The sequence below is a fragment of the Coffea eugenioides genome, chromosome 10 (assembly GCF_003713205.1).
Source record: "Coffea eugenioides isolate CCC68of chromosome 10, Ceug_1.0, whole genome shotgun sequence".
Classification (NCBI taxonomy): domain Eukaryota; kingdom Viridiplantae; phylum Streptophyta; class Magnoliopsida; order Gentianales; family Rubiaceae; genus Coffea; species Coffea eugenioides.
Window position 1 is genome coordinate 3,657,477 of NC_040044.1, and position 15,146 is coordinate 3,672,622.

General features: G+C 35.6%; 3 protein-coding genes across 5 annotated transcripts; all 3 read right to left on the minus strand.

The window, feature by feature from the left end:
- Positions 1-1,499: 1,499 nt before the first annotated feature.
- LOC113749946 (B3 domain-containing protein Os06g0194400) lies at positions 1,500-5,212 on the minus strand. 3 transcript variants are annotated; one of them, XM_027293834.1, is made up of 7 exons: positions 4,972-5,212; positions 4,750-4,845; positions 4,570-4,604; positions 4,284-4,449; positions 3,471-3,677; positions 2,994-3,122; positions 1,500-1,905 (listed from the first exon to the last, which is right to left on the minus strand). In XM_027293834.1, exons 1-6 carry the CDS (start codon positions 5,107-5,109, stop codon positions 3,057-3,059), a joined length of 708 nt encoding a protein of 235 aa, XP_027149635.1. In that variant the 5' UTR covers positions 5,110-5,212; the 3' UTR covers positions 1,500-1,905; positions 2,994-3,056. The 3 variants fall into 3 exon arrangements, with proteins under 3 accessions (XP_027149635.1, XP_027149636.1, XP_027149634.1); XM_027293835.1 differs by having other exon boundaries at positions 4,329-4,449; positions 4,969-5,212; XM_027293833.1 differs by having other exon boundaries at positions 4,969-5,212.
- Positions 5,213-8,285: 3,073 nt separating this feature from the next.
- Positions 8,286-10,566, minus strand: LOC113749130 (putative dihydroflavonol 4-reductase). The gene is made up of 5 exons (XM_027292797.1): positions 10,256-10,566; positions 10,028-10,159; positions 9,732-9,899; positions 9,110-9,415; positions 8,286-8,708 (listed from the first exon to the last, which is right to left on the minus strand). The coding sequence occupies exons 1-5, from the start codon at positions 10,547-10,549 to the stop codon at positions 8,568-8,570; spliced, it is 1,041 nt and encodes a 346-aa protein (XP_027148598.1). The 5' UTR covers positions 10,550-10,566; the 3' UTR covers positions 8,286-8,567.
- Positions 10,567-11,383: 817 nt separating this feature from the next.
- On the minus strand, positions 11,384-14,919 carry LOC113749129. The gene is made up of 7 exons (XM_027292796.1): positions 14,490-14,919; positions 13,753-13,810; positions 13,578-13,658; positions 13,325-13,360; positions 12,828-13,067; positions 12,593-12,734; positions 11,384-12,026 (listed from the first exon to the last, which is right to left on the minus strand). Exons 1-7 carry the CDS (start codon positions 14,666-14,668, stop codon positions 11,533-11,535), a joined length of 1,230 nt encoding a protein of 409 aa, XP_027148597.1. The 5' UTR covers positions 14,669-14,919; the 3' UTR covers positions 11,384-11,532.
- Between the last annotated feature and the right edge of the window lie 227 nt (positions 14,920-15,146).

A 15,146-nucleotide genomic window follows, 5' to 3' on the forward strand; every position in this document is an offset into this window, starting at 1 on the left:
ACGCCATAAACTGCAAAATTTCATTCAAATTTAATTTACTAAAAAATCTTTTAGTCCCCCAAGCTTCAAAAGTTTTAAATAGGCCACTGAAGTTCAAAATGTTGAAATGTTAAATCCTTTTAATGTTGTCAAACTTTGTAGCGTTAACCTGCAAAAGGATTAAATAATAAGTTTATGTAAATTGTTCAAGAACGTTTGTTTGTAGTACACTCAAAAATGAAATAATAAAACTCTTAAGTATTTGCTGTTTAATGCCCATATCGTTTTATGATCTTTTTGTGATTGTGATTTCAAGTTGATGGTACGTTCAAACAAAATGTTACTGATGTTTATTTGTCTCCGAAATTGAGGTTAGTTTTTTTTTTTTATTTAGGTGATATTTTGTCAATAAAAGTTATACACAATTTTGAATTGTCAATAATTAATCTCATGTTAAAAAGTTCAAGAACCATTTTGTTTGGCTTCTAGAATTAAAGAGATTAACCGATGTTATAAAGATAGGTTTGATAGGTGCCCAACAAACACTACTATTTAATAGTACAAACACCGGGTGTTAACTTATAAAATAGAACCACCGGACAATGCAAAACAGCAGTCTTATGATATATTATTATCTTTTTTTTAAAAAAAACGGATAAAGATAAAAAAGAGAAAGAAAGTGGTGTTGTGGTGGCGCCACCACAGGCTGCGAGAGCGCGTTGGCCCAACATTTTCCTCTTAGAACCTAGACAAACTCCGCGTTAAACAAATCCAATGTCTATTCGACTTTTGGCCCCCGCAAAGCCAGTGAAAGAAGACTGGGTATTGAGTTTGAGTCCCAGCCAGTTGGACACTAATTGCTGTCAACTACACTCTCCACCATTAAAGCCAGACAAAATTCTACTGGTAACTTATCTTCCTTGCATTGATCTATGGATTTATAACCCTCTAATGAGTCCTGAAGTTGCATTGATATAAAATAAATGCAGCTACATCTAGATTTGCCACCAAAAAAAAAAAGAAGTTACCTGATCATAATGATCAGATGCCAATCTCACTCAGATGGTTTATGCAGCAGATAAAATGTAGTATAGCAGCAATAGACTATATAGTTCCAGTTGTGATTGGTGATGAGCATGTTTGTGAATTTCGTTTTCTTGACTACTTGACTTGGACTTGCGCTTTGCAGGGGTCCAGCTAGCCACAGCAAATGTAACTATCGACACAGCCTGTCTATTGTCTGTTGTCTACCATCCCTCTCGCCAAGAAAATGTTGTGAGCAACTAACTCCATATTTCTGAATAGGGGAAGAACATGGGATTTGTCAGCAAAACTTATTAGTAGAATATTTGTCTCATGGGTGCGCACATTTAACAGCTGCACCACCATTTAAGGTTTCTCGTGTACACACACCTTTGTAAACCTGGATCATCCACCTCAGTACCCATTCTTCTCTCAAGTTCTTAGGATAATGGTTGATGGATCATTTCTCAATTACATGATGCAAGACCTATTAGACCCCGTTATACTAAGGCAGTAAAATACGACAGACAGAGACAGGCATTGCTTGCTATGTGATTTGTCACTTCTAGAATATATGTAGATCTAAACCAGGGAGTGATACCAATTTGAAATACTCAGAGAAGGAGCATATATAGTGGCTATTTGGTCCCAAGAATCTTGTTGAAACTCGGTAGCCACAGAGATAATAATAACCTGATTCAATCATTCATCCTAAGCTGAGGAGTATTGCGTTGTCATGGCAAGAGGATTGCTCCAAATTCAAATCCTTAATATCATTCCTTCTTTCTCTACAAAAGTGTCCAACAAATATTTACTGCCACTGTTTTAAGTTTTGGAGCTCTTACAAAATTTGGGCAATCAATCAAGGCTTTTTTTGTGGCACTGCAATATCCCATTCCTGATCTGCAAAGGGATAAGAGTAACAAACAAATCAATAAGGATACCTTGTCTGATGTACTAATACGATTACACTCCATTCACTCCACCAAGATGCAGAAAAAATAAGGTGCAAGTCAGCGCTCAAATTTTAGTCGGAGCTACTAAAAAGATGCCTTTTGCTAAGCACTAGATTGAACAAGGGAAGCCATGGTTGAATTTAAAGTAAGACATGACGGCAGAATGTGGCACTGAATGCAAATCAGAGTTTTGCTACTTGAATTCCTATTGGTACTAGCACAGACATGTGGAGTTATATCCTGCAACTACATAATTCCCTACCGAGTTTTGTGCACCACACTAGATAGGTTTAGTTGTCTGCCATACAACGTTATCATGCTAGATTATGTATTGCCAGAAAATGTCTCCGGGCATCCATGTGCCACAAGCACATCTTGAGATGCACCAAGACAAATGATAGCAGGTATGGTGCTATTGCTCTTCATCAAATCTCGGCAAACTTAACCAAACGTCTGGACTTATGGTTTGAGAAATTGCACACATTCACTTTTCTTTGCACTTAGCCGTCTCCCAAATCTCAGAATCCTATCAGCTACAGCATGCTACTTAGTTTGAGTACAAATCTAGCGACCTCAATGGCTGTATATATTTTGCTGTAAGTATTGGTAATGATAGAATGCAGTATGAGTGAGTTAGGCTGGCAACCATTTAATGCCACCCTCTCAATCCGCATGAATGTACAAGAGTCACATATATGATGAAACCTAGGAGCAGAATAGGAAGTTACTCGAACTATTAGATAAAACATTTAACACGATATAGGAGGAGTACTAAGTCAAGATGAAACATGAGAATCACGTATATCCTGAATGAAGATAAAATCCATTAAATTTTGATGGCATTAGAAAGTGGCCTAATAAGGATTCCAATATCCTACTGCATCTCCAGAATTAGCAGCAGGATGCCATGTAATGAGGAAGGATCACCAGGCTAACAGATTTGATCAACATCATTAGTTGTGTAGGAGAAGTAGTTTTGCAGTAGAACTAGTTAACTACCAAGGCTGGCTTATAAAATGAGCTAGAAAATGTTACCTCTGCGTTTGGATATATCCATGCCCTTGGACTTCGGAGCCTACTATTGCAAAACTACACGACCTAGGAATCGCATATGGCTTCATGTGAATTTTCTTCTGTAAAACCATTTTCCCTTATAATGTGGACCTGGAAAAGAGCAATAAAAAAGCTATAGTTAGTGTTTCCAAGCACGCTTTGAGCACAAGGACTCATCAGCAAAGGTCCACGAGGAGAAGAAAGGAAAGAGGACAACAATGCAATGGGTAGACAGAAAATGTATGTTTAACATACAAAGGTAGCATACATGAAGTTGTAAAATACAAGTTCCCTTTAGTCTATAAATACACTTAATAGTCGCTAATAGCACCTTGAAATGTTCAGGCAGAATGATTCAGAAAAGCACAGCAGGCACAAGGGATAAGAATATACCAAATACAAGTGAAAACTGTCACGAGAAGACAACAATAGAGGGTAACTTAGTTTTGGCATTGAGACCTTAAAAACTGTTGGCTGAATTAACTGGAACACCAAAGCATCTCCATCTACCAAGTCATGATCAACTGAGAATTTTTTCCATCCACCACTAAGACCTGTTTTGCGGGCCAAATATATTGTTCGCCACTTGTCTCCTTGTTCATCTACCAGTGTAACAGTGTCATCTCGTTTGGGGAGATGCCTCTTGGAAAAGTGAGATGGAAGGCCCTGCATTACGAACAGTCGATCTAATTCAGATGCAGGGTACACAAATCAGCCATAAATCAAACAGGAAATAGGTGGACATTCAAAAATTATTTTCTCATTCAAGGAATTAAGGATTTAGACAGCCTATTCAACCTTATATCAGAAAATGGAAAAACAATTTGATCAGCCACTTTTCTAGCTTAATGGCCATTTATTTTTTTGCTGTAAAACATCTATATCTCAGTCTCAGGAACAAATAAACCAGATGGCAGCCCACAATCTAGAAAGACAACAAAATGACAGCCCACAACTTAAACAATCATTTGAAAGCAGGCGTCCTTACAGTTGCCAAATCACCAATTTCACACTGAGTGGTTGCGTTGGTATCCATTATTAAGGTAATTAAAGAAATGCAACATATAAGCAGTCAGTAAACCACAAAATAACCACTCCTCCGCGCCTCCCTTTCCCCCTTTCCCTTGTAGACTTTTCAATGATCTACAGCTCATAAAAAAGACTCATTTACCGTAATAAAAGGAAATCCACCTCAAACTCTACTTCTATATAAGAGCAAAACAAGCACATAAGCCTTAAATGCAAAAAGGTAGTACTTTATAAGATACACACCAGCCAAAAGCCACCAGTTACATGGGATTGGAGCATCGGTTTTACCAAAGTGGGATAGCCACTCTCCAGAGTGGATTCAAGTTTCTCTGCTTTTTCAATTGCCCAGGCCCTTGCTTCATCAGAGGCGTAAACCCTATTGGACAAATCCCTTTTTGGATGAACAGTGCTGCATAAAAATTAAGAAACTGTTGATTAAGCCCTTCTACTATTAGGCCACAAAAGTGCAATGTGTCTGCAAAAAGATTGAAATTTCGAGAAATCACAGCCCAAAGTTGCAATCTTTTACCTTCTAGGCAATTGCACACGCTCGTAAAAGACAACCTGTTTGCAGGAAGAGATTACACATTAAAAATCCTTCAATCACAGCAAATAACAACTCAAGAAGAACACAAAAACGTTGGGTTATATCTGTTGAGGGTGATAAAACAAAAGGAAGAGAAGCAACAAGATAGGACAGGCTACTTACTTCTTTGTATTGAGGAGCAGGCTTGTTTGTGAAACGGCCTGATCTTCTCACGGGGACAAGCTCTGTTCGGATTGTTCGAGGTTTGACCTTCTTCATCTTTAATTTGAACGAGAACATTGTAAACAAGCCAGGTTTTAGAACGTAGTAACAAAAAAGAAACTCTTTTTTTTTTCTTGGCAAGACAATAACATAAAGTAAGGAGCTTGAGAACGATTATACAACAGGAGAAGTTTTGGGAGACAAGGCAGCTTTTTGAAGGGCTTGAGAGAGCAGAGGAAGATGAAGCTGTTCCAGTTTCTTCTTGTTTTCTTCCATCCTCTGCTGCCGCAACTGCTCATACTTCACCTTGGATACCACCATTTCTGCCCCAAAGCTTTTATACCGTTTGAGATGGAATTTCCCTTTTTTAAAGCTTTTTAGAGAATAAAGGAAGCTGAGAGCTTTTAGAGGATGAGCAGACAGAAAGAAAAGAGAGACAAACGAAAGAGGAGCTGAAAAAATGCAGGAAAGCAACACTCCTTTGCTATTCCCGCTACTAGTACGGTAGTTATTCAAAATGGGATTCCAACGGTCGACTCTTTTTAAGTCTTAGGTGTCGTTTGGTTCGCACATCGGAGTCGGATTCGGATTCGGATTCGGATTCGGAATCGGATATCTTGGGTTTGGAATGAAGTCATTCATTCCAATACATCTATTTGGTTCAAGTACCTGGAATGTGTATCATTACTATAGTTGATGTTTGGTTCGTCGGCTCTTTCGGAATGGAATATAATACATATATTATAAACCACATCGTAAATGATAGTCATTGGCTCTTTGTAAATGGGATATAAGAAATTTTCACTAATTAAATATATTAGTATAAAAGTATTAGTAAATTTAGTATAACTAATTAATAATTTCTATTAGTAAACATGTATAATTATTAGTATAATTGATAATATCAATTTTATTACATAAATTAATATACATTATATAATACATATAATGAATAATATTATTATTATAAGTTTGTAACTAATTAAATTAAATATTATATATAAAATTAAATATAAATATATAAATATATGAATGTTATAATATATAATTATAATTATAATTATATAATATATACAAATATTAATTATACTGATATTTTATATAAATATAATATATATTACATATTAAATATAGTTATTATTATATATTATTATATTTAAAATAATAATAATAATTATAATTATATAACTTATTAATATTATATACGTGTATATATTATAAATATATGCACATATAATATACATTTATAAATATACATATATATTATAAATATATTATTATATAATATTAATAAATTTATAATATATATTATATAAATATAATTATATTTAACTAAATAATTATAATATATAATTATATAATATAATAATATCATTATTATAAGTTTGTAACTAATTAAATTAAATATTATATATAATTAATTATAATTATACAAATGTTATAAAATAAATATATAATTATAATTATATAATATATAAATATTAATTGTACTAATATTTCATATAAATATACTGCATATTAATATTAAATATAGTTATTATTATATATTATTATATTTAAAATAATAAATATAATTATAATTATATAATTTATTAATATTATATACATGTATCTATTATAATTACATGCACATTTAATATACATTTATAAATATACATATATATTATTATATAATATTAATAAATTTATAATATATATTATATAAATATAATTATATTTAACTAAATAATTATAATATATATTTATATAATATACTAATATTATAATAAAATATATAATTTATAATAAAATATTATAATTATAAAATATTATATATATGTATATATTATAATATAAACATATATATATTATTTTTACTAAATATTATGTAATTATAAGATTTTGGAATCATACTTGGGTTTTGGACAAAACCCACCAACTTACTAAGGAATGGTGGAATGCTAAATTTTTAGCTATCATTCCAAAATTTCAATTCCGATAGTAGTGAACCAAACATGAATCGTGGGGTTTATTCCAATTCCCAATTCCGAAACCCTTTTACCAAACGCCACCTTAGCTCTCTTACTCCGCTCTGGTTATCACTTGCCACTTGCTTGGGGGTTGTACACTCACACAGGGGTAATACCTAAATAAATCAGCTATTTATTAGTACGTAGTTTTTGGATAATTGGATGGACCTTTTTTTTTCAGACATTCTACTTTAATACAAAAATATCAATCAGCTATTTTTTTATCCCTTTTTTATCAAACAAATATACCTTCAGAATTTTGTTTTGAAGGGTGTTTTAAAAGAAAAGATTAGCCTACCAAGTTTTACGTATGTGAGACAAAGTTGTTGAGATCCTACAATGAAAATAATAACTTCAAATGTACAAATATGCTTGTAAAAACTGCAAGTGTACATTTTTTTTTTTTTTTTTTACATAGAATACGCAAAAATACCTATAATTACTTGCGTAACATCATCAATTGCTCAAGCGATTTACTATTGATCCAATTTGAAGATAAAATTGGAGAAAAAGTTGTCGTGATTTCGGTGCCATTTGTCTAGGGAAAAAAATGGACTTTGAATTGGTCCCAAATAATCTCAAAAACTTTTAAGAGTTAGTACAATAAAAAAGTTTCAAACCAACAAGTCAAACGTTGTCTGTTACTAGCGAAAATATTACTAAAAATTTTCAAACGAGCTCAAAAGATACATAAGTTTGAGTCTTTAAATTTTCTAACTTCATTTTTATGAAATTTGTCATATTATTACACAAATTGAGAATTTCAGAGCTAGATCTTTTCTTCATGATACTTTGACTAGAAAATGGGAAAATGTTTAAATTTATGTTTATTTACTTGAGGTCTTCTGAAGGTACAAAGCATATTTGTCATTGATTTAACTGATTTTTGAGTTTTATATATTTAAAAAAAAATTTTTGGTTCAATTGTAATATTTTTTGTCCAAACCAATGGCACGAACACTAATAAGGTGCTCTCAATTTCATTACCAACTCTAAATTTTTTTTGGCATGACAAATAAGGACCGCATAGGTTGAAATTCTAAAAGCAAGGGACCAAATTAGTCATTGTTCCTCCTCTAATTTAGCAATGGATTGCTTTGTTAATTCTCCTCAATTTCCAATCTAAGATCCGATATTGATCACATTTTATAAAGATGAAGGACCGAGCTGGCCGGTGGTTATCAAAGAGGAATCCATTGACCAAAGTCCCCAATTTATAATAAGACCAACAAAGATGTACTATGCCTAGCTTGAAAGAAGTCAGTGATGATTTTGTTTATGTAAAACTAACTTAATCTGTGAGAATAAGAACTAATGACAGAAGTGGAAAAAACTTATATACACTGACAGTGTATTACTATCATCGTTGGATTCATGACATGTGTGCAAAAGTTGAATTTTAGATATAAATTTTGCATAATTGTCATTCATCCAATGCTAACAAACAGTGTATACACTGCCAGTGTAGGAAATATTAATCCATGAAAGAAAAGAATATATGAAATCTGCCCTATTAACGGTAGACATTTTGTCTACACGTCATGCAATCCAAAGAGAGAAATGAAACAAAGAGAAAATGCAAGATCACTCTTTCGTACAGAAACAAAGAAAATGAAAGAAATGCATAATCACTCTCAAGCTACTAACAGTTTAAACGATCCAAATACTTCGATTGGAAGAACAAAAGCTTGATTTCTTTTGTAGCCATTGAATGAAGTGCCTACACATAGAGAACTGCGATCTTGAAACAAAGTCTAGATCAAAATCCTTCTAATACTTTATCATGTTTAATCTCTTCAGCCAGGGAAGCACCTCTGTTAGACCCTCTTCCAGGCTCCTGGGGCTATAGTTTAGCTCTACCTTGGCCTTCTCGCAAGAGTAAGCCCACTGATGTCTTAGCACGTACACCGTCTGTTCAAGATGGAGCATAAATGGAACCACATTCAGACCAAAGGGGGAGAGTTTTAGGACTTCGTAGGAGCAGTAAAACAAAACCGAAAGAAATAAAATTGCAACTCCAGCAAGATACCCTGACCAAAGGTAAAAGGTGAAGATCTCGAATGGTTTGCTTCTGATTTCGTATAAAGCAGGTGCAAAACCCACAACATATTCTGTGCACAAAGACAAGCTGGAACTATCCCAGCTCGAAAACAACTACGGGTGTTGGAAGTTGCAGAATACACAATTTGCTTATCCTTGGAAACAAGACAATAAAGTATAGAAATCGATGGCTAATAGCATAACAGGAAGATATAAACATATCAGTCTACAAAAAGCTTCCAAATACTAAGTATGAGGGACAGGTTACGTACCGGCGGACTGATAAGGGGAAGCTTTCCTGTTAGTCTAGAGCAAAGAACCAAGAGCCAGCCATAAGCTTCAATTGCAAACAGAGGGATACCAAATTGGGGTTTGTTTGTGCGAGTGATGGTTGCAGCTAAATCAAAAACATGCTTGAATGACGCATTTTCCCCTGTAAGAAGATACCTTTCACCCGGCCTTCCCTTGTTCATGGTCGCAATATGCCCCTCCACCACATCGTCAACATGACTGAAAGAGAACCTGTCATTCCCCTCCCCAATAAAACCAGGTAAACGCCAGTTAAACCGTTCTATAATCTGCCAAGATCAACAAACAACAATTAAAAGTCAATCCTATAAAACTCCCCAGTTCATTTAGCATCAAAGCATTCAGCAGCAACTATTTTTGAATTGTGAAAAAGGGATATAATATTTCAATCACAATTAGTTGCTACTTCAACTGAGTAAAGGCTACAACTTTACATCAAATCAAAGTATATATAGCTTTTAGAATAATCCATGATCAAATTAACTTGGCTCTTAAGAATGATGAAGAGAAGAAACAAAAATAGTACAATAAGAATCCCGAAACAATAAACGGCCAAGTAGTAGTAGTACAAAATTTTATTTTTACCAAACGGGCAACTACATTTCCAGCAGTAACTTTTCCAGGACCATATATAACTCCAGGATAAACCGGCACTATTGGAACTCCCTCCGATGAGGCTGCCTCCAAAGCAATCTTATCTGCTATGGCTTTCGATTTCTCATATTCCGTGCAAAAGTATTTCCCTGAATGAATCTATCATAGCAAAATTCAACCATAACTAAAAAGATATTGTCTCTATCAAAACAAAAGCAAGACTTGAAATAAATTGAAAAAAAAAAAGAGGATAAAATGAAAACGGGTCAGGGAACTTTTTTCCATACTTGACTTTCATCAGCAACATATCCATCAGTTGATCCCAAAGCGAAAAACGATGACGTGTATATAATCTTCTCTATGGATCCTCCTGTATCTTTATATGCTTGTAGTACGTTCTTTAGTCCTCCAACATTGACCTATTTTTCGGGGGAAAAAATGGCAGAATTAGCAAAAGTTAACAATTTTTTTTTCTTTTTTGGGGGGGGGGGGGGGGCGCTGAGGATTAAGCTTACGGAGACGAATCTAGAAGGGTCTGGAAGCCAGGGTTCGACGAGGGCAGCAGCGTGGAAGATGACATGGCAATCAGAACAAGCGTCCAGGAGTGAAGGGTAGTCAGTGACGTCTCCGTAGGCGAGTTCTAAAGCTCCGCCGTGGTCTCCGCTGTCAGTGGTTGGGGAGGGTAGGCAGGACAGGTCGCTGGTACGGCGGACGAAGGCCTTGACGTGGTGGCCTTGGTTGAGTAAAGCGTGGCAGAGGCGTCCACCTAAGTAACCGGAAGCCCCGGTCACCAATACTATCTTCTTCATTTTGTGTGGAGATATCCGCGAACCCGAGTGGCAAAAGTCAAACGAGTTATGGATAGAGGCGTGTTGTGTACTCGTGTCCTAAAACTTTTGATTGCTAATCTTCCTACTTCGCTGTGCATCATGAAAAGTCAACCTTTGGAGAACAGAGCAAACTAGGGTAGATTCAGATTTCATTCTCCAAATTGCATTTTGCACATTTTCTTATATATATATTTTAGCTTGTGTTTGGATTGCAATTTTTTAAAATTTTTATAAAAAATATATTGTAATGATTTAATATATATGAAATAAAAAAATAAACAAAAAAATGTTCACGAAAAACATAAACATTTTTTGATAGAAAATCCCTTTCCAAACGAGGCAATTTTTTGCTTACCAAAGTGTTTTAAGCATCTCAATAATCAACATGAGGATGGCTGATGGTGCTTGGAGTTAAATGTCCCAACCAGTTAAAATTGCAAAAACATAAATGTTGTTATTAACTGCCCTAATAGCCTTGAAATGTAAAGCTAGTACGCTTAATCCTACCATACACTCACGAGTCATGCCTTTACGGGCATGCAAACCTATTTTGAAATTGACCACCGTCTTGCAGAATCAAAAGGTTTAAGACAACCAAAACTGGAATTGAGGAATCAGGAAAGTCTACGTTGCTCCTTATTCTTCATACAATGTCTCAACCTCTATAATTCGGGTTAAACAAAAAAGGTACTTCTATAATTCGAAGTCATAGTAGTGCCTTAGCTGTACACTTGCTGTCGGAAAAGAGTCTGCCATGACTAACACACAGCTGCACCGTAATACCCCCCAACTGAAGTAGGAGCAGAGAAAAACTTCAGCAAACGTCCATCTCTATTGCACAACTCCATTATAAATTATAGCCTGTCAATGTACATCGTACAGCACTTTCCAGGAGAGTTTCAAGACCCTGATTGGTCCATCTAATTATCTGAGAGCTCCCAGCAGAGTACCGAATAGGGATATTATAATTTTGAACGACGAATGCATTTCATGGGGTTGAAAGGTGAATGCCTTCGTGCAGATGTAAAAGATACCCTGCTTGTCGAGGGAGATAATTTGACATCCCAGTTATCAACATTCTTTGGGACACATACATCAAAGAGAAATTGTCCAAGAACTCCGTGAGCATTCATGCTCGGAGGGCTCGATAGAGGGATATATCGTTCCTTGCGTTCATCCTGCACAGATCCAACATCTCTACCCTCGTGATACTCTGCAGAGCTGGGCACGAAGAAGTGGTCATTCAACTCGAGGGCAATTCTCTGGAAGCTCTGTTGTGAACTGGCTGCTGCCTTTCTCAGGTTGCAAAATGGCTCAGAGATGTCATCATTTGTTCCCTCTAAGCCCATCTTCTCTCCTTCAAGCTGCCGAATTTGTTTGGAATAACTAACAGCAGCTTTGGCAAGTAGCTCAGTCACTGCAGCCTTGTATTCTGATAAATAATGGCGATAATGACCTAGGTCAAGAGCACATAGCACCTATCAAATTTGCATCTTTCCAAGATTCAGGAACTAAAAGATCAAAAAGAACAGGAAATACGCCCATGTTCCCAAATTCTGGATACAAATTAATACACAAGCTACAAATGTTATTCATTGTTGACCACAAAAAGCTAAAATGCTGTTCCTCCTTCTGTTGCTCCACATGGAATAGCAAAAGATACAAGATGCAACAGGTCAAATCAGTACATACAGCTTCTATCAACTTCTAAAATAGCAATGTCTTGTTCTTATAGCATACGAAACTCCTTTCTTAAGGAATCTTTAACTTCCCTTACGTTACATAAAATTCCCTCCATTGTGATAACTCATCCAGAAGCACGCTATAAATGACGGGGAATTTACAATAGTACAAAATTAGCATAGTCCTCCAATTTAGTGTTCTAGCAATCAGGAAAGCAAATACAATGATTGATTGCTTCTAGGTTAAATCCCAAATCCAGCTAGACGCAACCAAAACTCTGTAGAACCTTATGGCAGTCAATGTCAACATGTTAGTAAGGAAAAAATACTAGTAGCATACCTACATGAGGGGAGCTTTTCCATTTGACCAACTTGACATCACCCCTAAGTTCTTGTAGCCGTTGAGCAAAATTCCAAATAATTGGATAAGGAGCAAGATCATCATCTTCTGAGCATAAAATGAGATATGGAGCACCCATGCTCTGCACAAGGATAATAGTAAAGGACCATGAGAGAGAGAGAGAGAGAGAGAGAGAGAGAGAGGCTGTAGCACCAATAAGTAAATTGATACTTACTACAGTGGCATACAGCGTCTGCCAATACTCGGCACGTTGTGATTCAAATCTGCTAAGGAAGAGGGCATCCAGGCTGGAAGCAATTCCTTTTGCAACCCAAGCAGCCAGGACTGGAGGATGGGACATTCTGAGAACAGTTGGATGAAGAACAAATCTCGTACCCAAGTCACTAGTGAAATCAACTGGGCTAGAGTCAAAAATGAACCCAGAAACACAATCTCTAACCAGTTGGTGCTCATCCTGCATGACAAGTATAACAAGATTAATAAACCCAGCCTTCAAGTTTTATAGTGCTAATTGATAAAGTTTGCACATCATGGGTATTACAATCGTCAGTCATCAAACAAAAACATGTGGAGTTATTACCCTGTTAGCAACCAAGTCATTACAGGCAGGAAAGCTCTTGATATCCATTTTACTTGGATAGGTGAATTAACAATTAACAGACACCACTATCAAATGTATGTAAAGGATAACAAGGGAAAGAAGAAAAATACCATATTCAATTGTTCCTCAGACTTGCTCGCAATAATCTGCAGTCGAAAGAAAAAAGTTTTATGTACACAATGGTTCATACTGTCGAATAGAAGAATATCATGTCCTTTTTCTTGAGCAAATAACATGTCAATTATCCAACAAACAGGATGTCTTCCTCTTTGCTTCTTTATCTTTTCGCTTAATTTTTTTTTTTTTTTTGGTGTGTGTGTAAAAAAGAAGTGGTTTGCAAATCAGTTTTCCTGACAAGATTACCTGAAGAACCTTGTACATACAGGCTTTTGGACCACCAGAAAAAGATGCAAAGACAACTGGGCATGGTCTTATTTTAAGCTCCTGCATAAAAATAACAAAACAAACAAAGCGCTTGTTAAAACAACAACTATGCAATAAAATGCAGATGCAGCTTGTAAAGTTTAATACAAATTACCTTGACAAGTTCACCAACAATCTGTAGTGCCAATGAAACTGCCTTATCAGGAAAGAACCTGCAAGAAAAACAAAGCTTTATGTTGTTGATCCATCCTTGAGTACTACAAGATCGAAACGTCTGCTGTCCCAACAATAATACCGTTTGCAACATCTAGCCTCAATGAGTAATACCAATTAATTGTCTCAAGGAGTACAGAAGTTCCTCAGTTGAGCTATCAATGCACGAATTGATAATCAACATCTAAAAGCAAACCAATTCCTTCTACTAAAATACACCGTTACGATTCCCTTAGGCTCAATGATCCAAGCAGCATAAAGAAAAAACTTACGAGGTACATTGGTCGCTCATGGAAAACATACAAATTTGGCAGGAAGAAAAAGATTAACAAAAGAAATGGATAAAAAGCAAAACATGATGGTCACTCAGATCAAAATCCCACAGAAAAATATCGGGAATGTTAGCTTCCTAAGGCTCTGTGGCGCCATAAAAGTTTAGAATAAAAATATCATGGTAAATATCCTTTAATGAAAAAACCTTATCCCAACAGAATGTCTGCAAATAATACGAACAGACCAAAAAATACAAACAGAACAACCCATAAAAATCCCAACTTTCACCTGCAGCGGCAAACTAAAGAGAAGACTAATCCCACAAAAAATGAAGTTATAAAGGAAAGAAAGCGAAAAACAGAAACAGGACTTCGATTGCAAAGCAAAAGAGTATAAAGAGCTCACATATTGAGGAATTGAGAATGACAAATAAGAGAATTCCAGCCAAGGGAAGAGTAGAGATCAACATAGTTCTTCAAGTGCCTCTCCTGACTTGACATCCATGCAAATACCACAACTATTCCTTCCACGTGTCGCCCTCTTTCCTTTCTTCCCCAATAGTATCTCCCTCCAAATCCCCACATCTTCTTTCCTCTGCTTTCCTTTCCTCAAAAAAGAAAACCAAATCCCAGATGAGAAAACAAGTCAAAGCACACAATCAATTGTGCTTTAGATGAATAACATATTGGAGACGAGCAAAAAAAGCTTTGATTTTTCGGGGAAACGAAGAACGAAGCGACAACGAGACGTGAGAATGGGGGAGCTGGTGAGGTTTGTTTTTGGCCCTTTGCTTAATACTCTAAAAAAGTCAAAAAGACTGTGAAGTGATAACAAGCAGCTTTTCTAGTTTCACCTCTACAAAAAAAATGGCGTGCAAGGCTCCCAAAGCCCAAAGCCCAAAGCCCAAAGCCCACACTTTTGGAATTTTGGGATTTGTTGGTAGTTGTTTAGCTCCTGCAATGTGTTTATGTTTTTTCAGTTGAATTTGGGTCTAGACATATGATTTGATCTTGTGTGATTTCTAAACCTTTTTTCTTATTACAAGAGGCTGGATGCCAATTC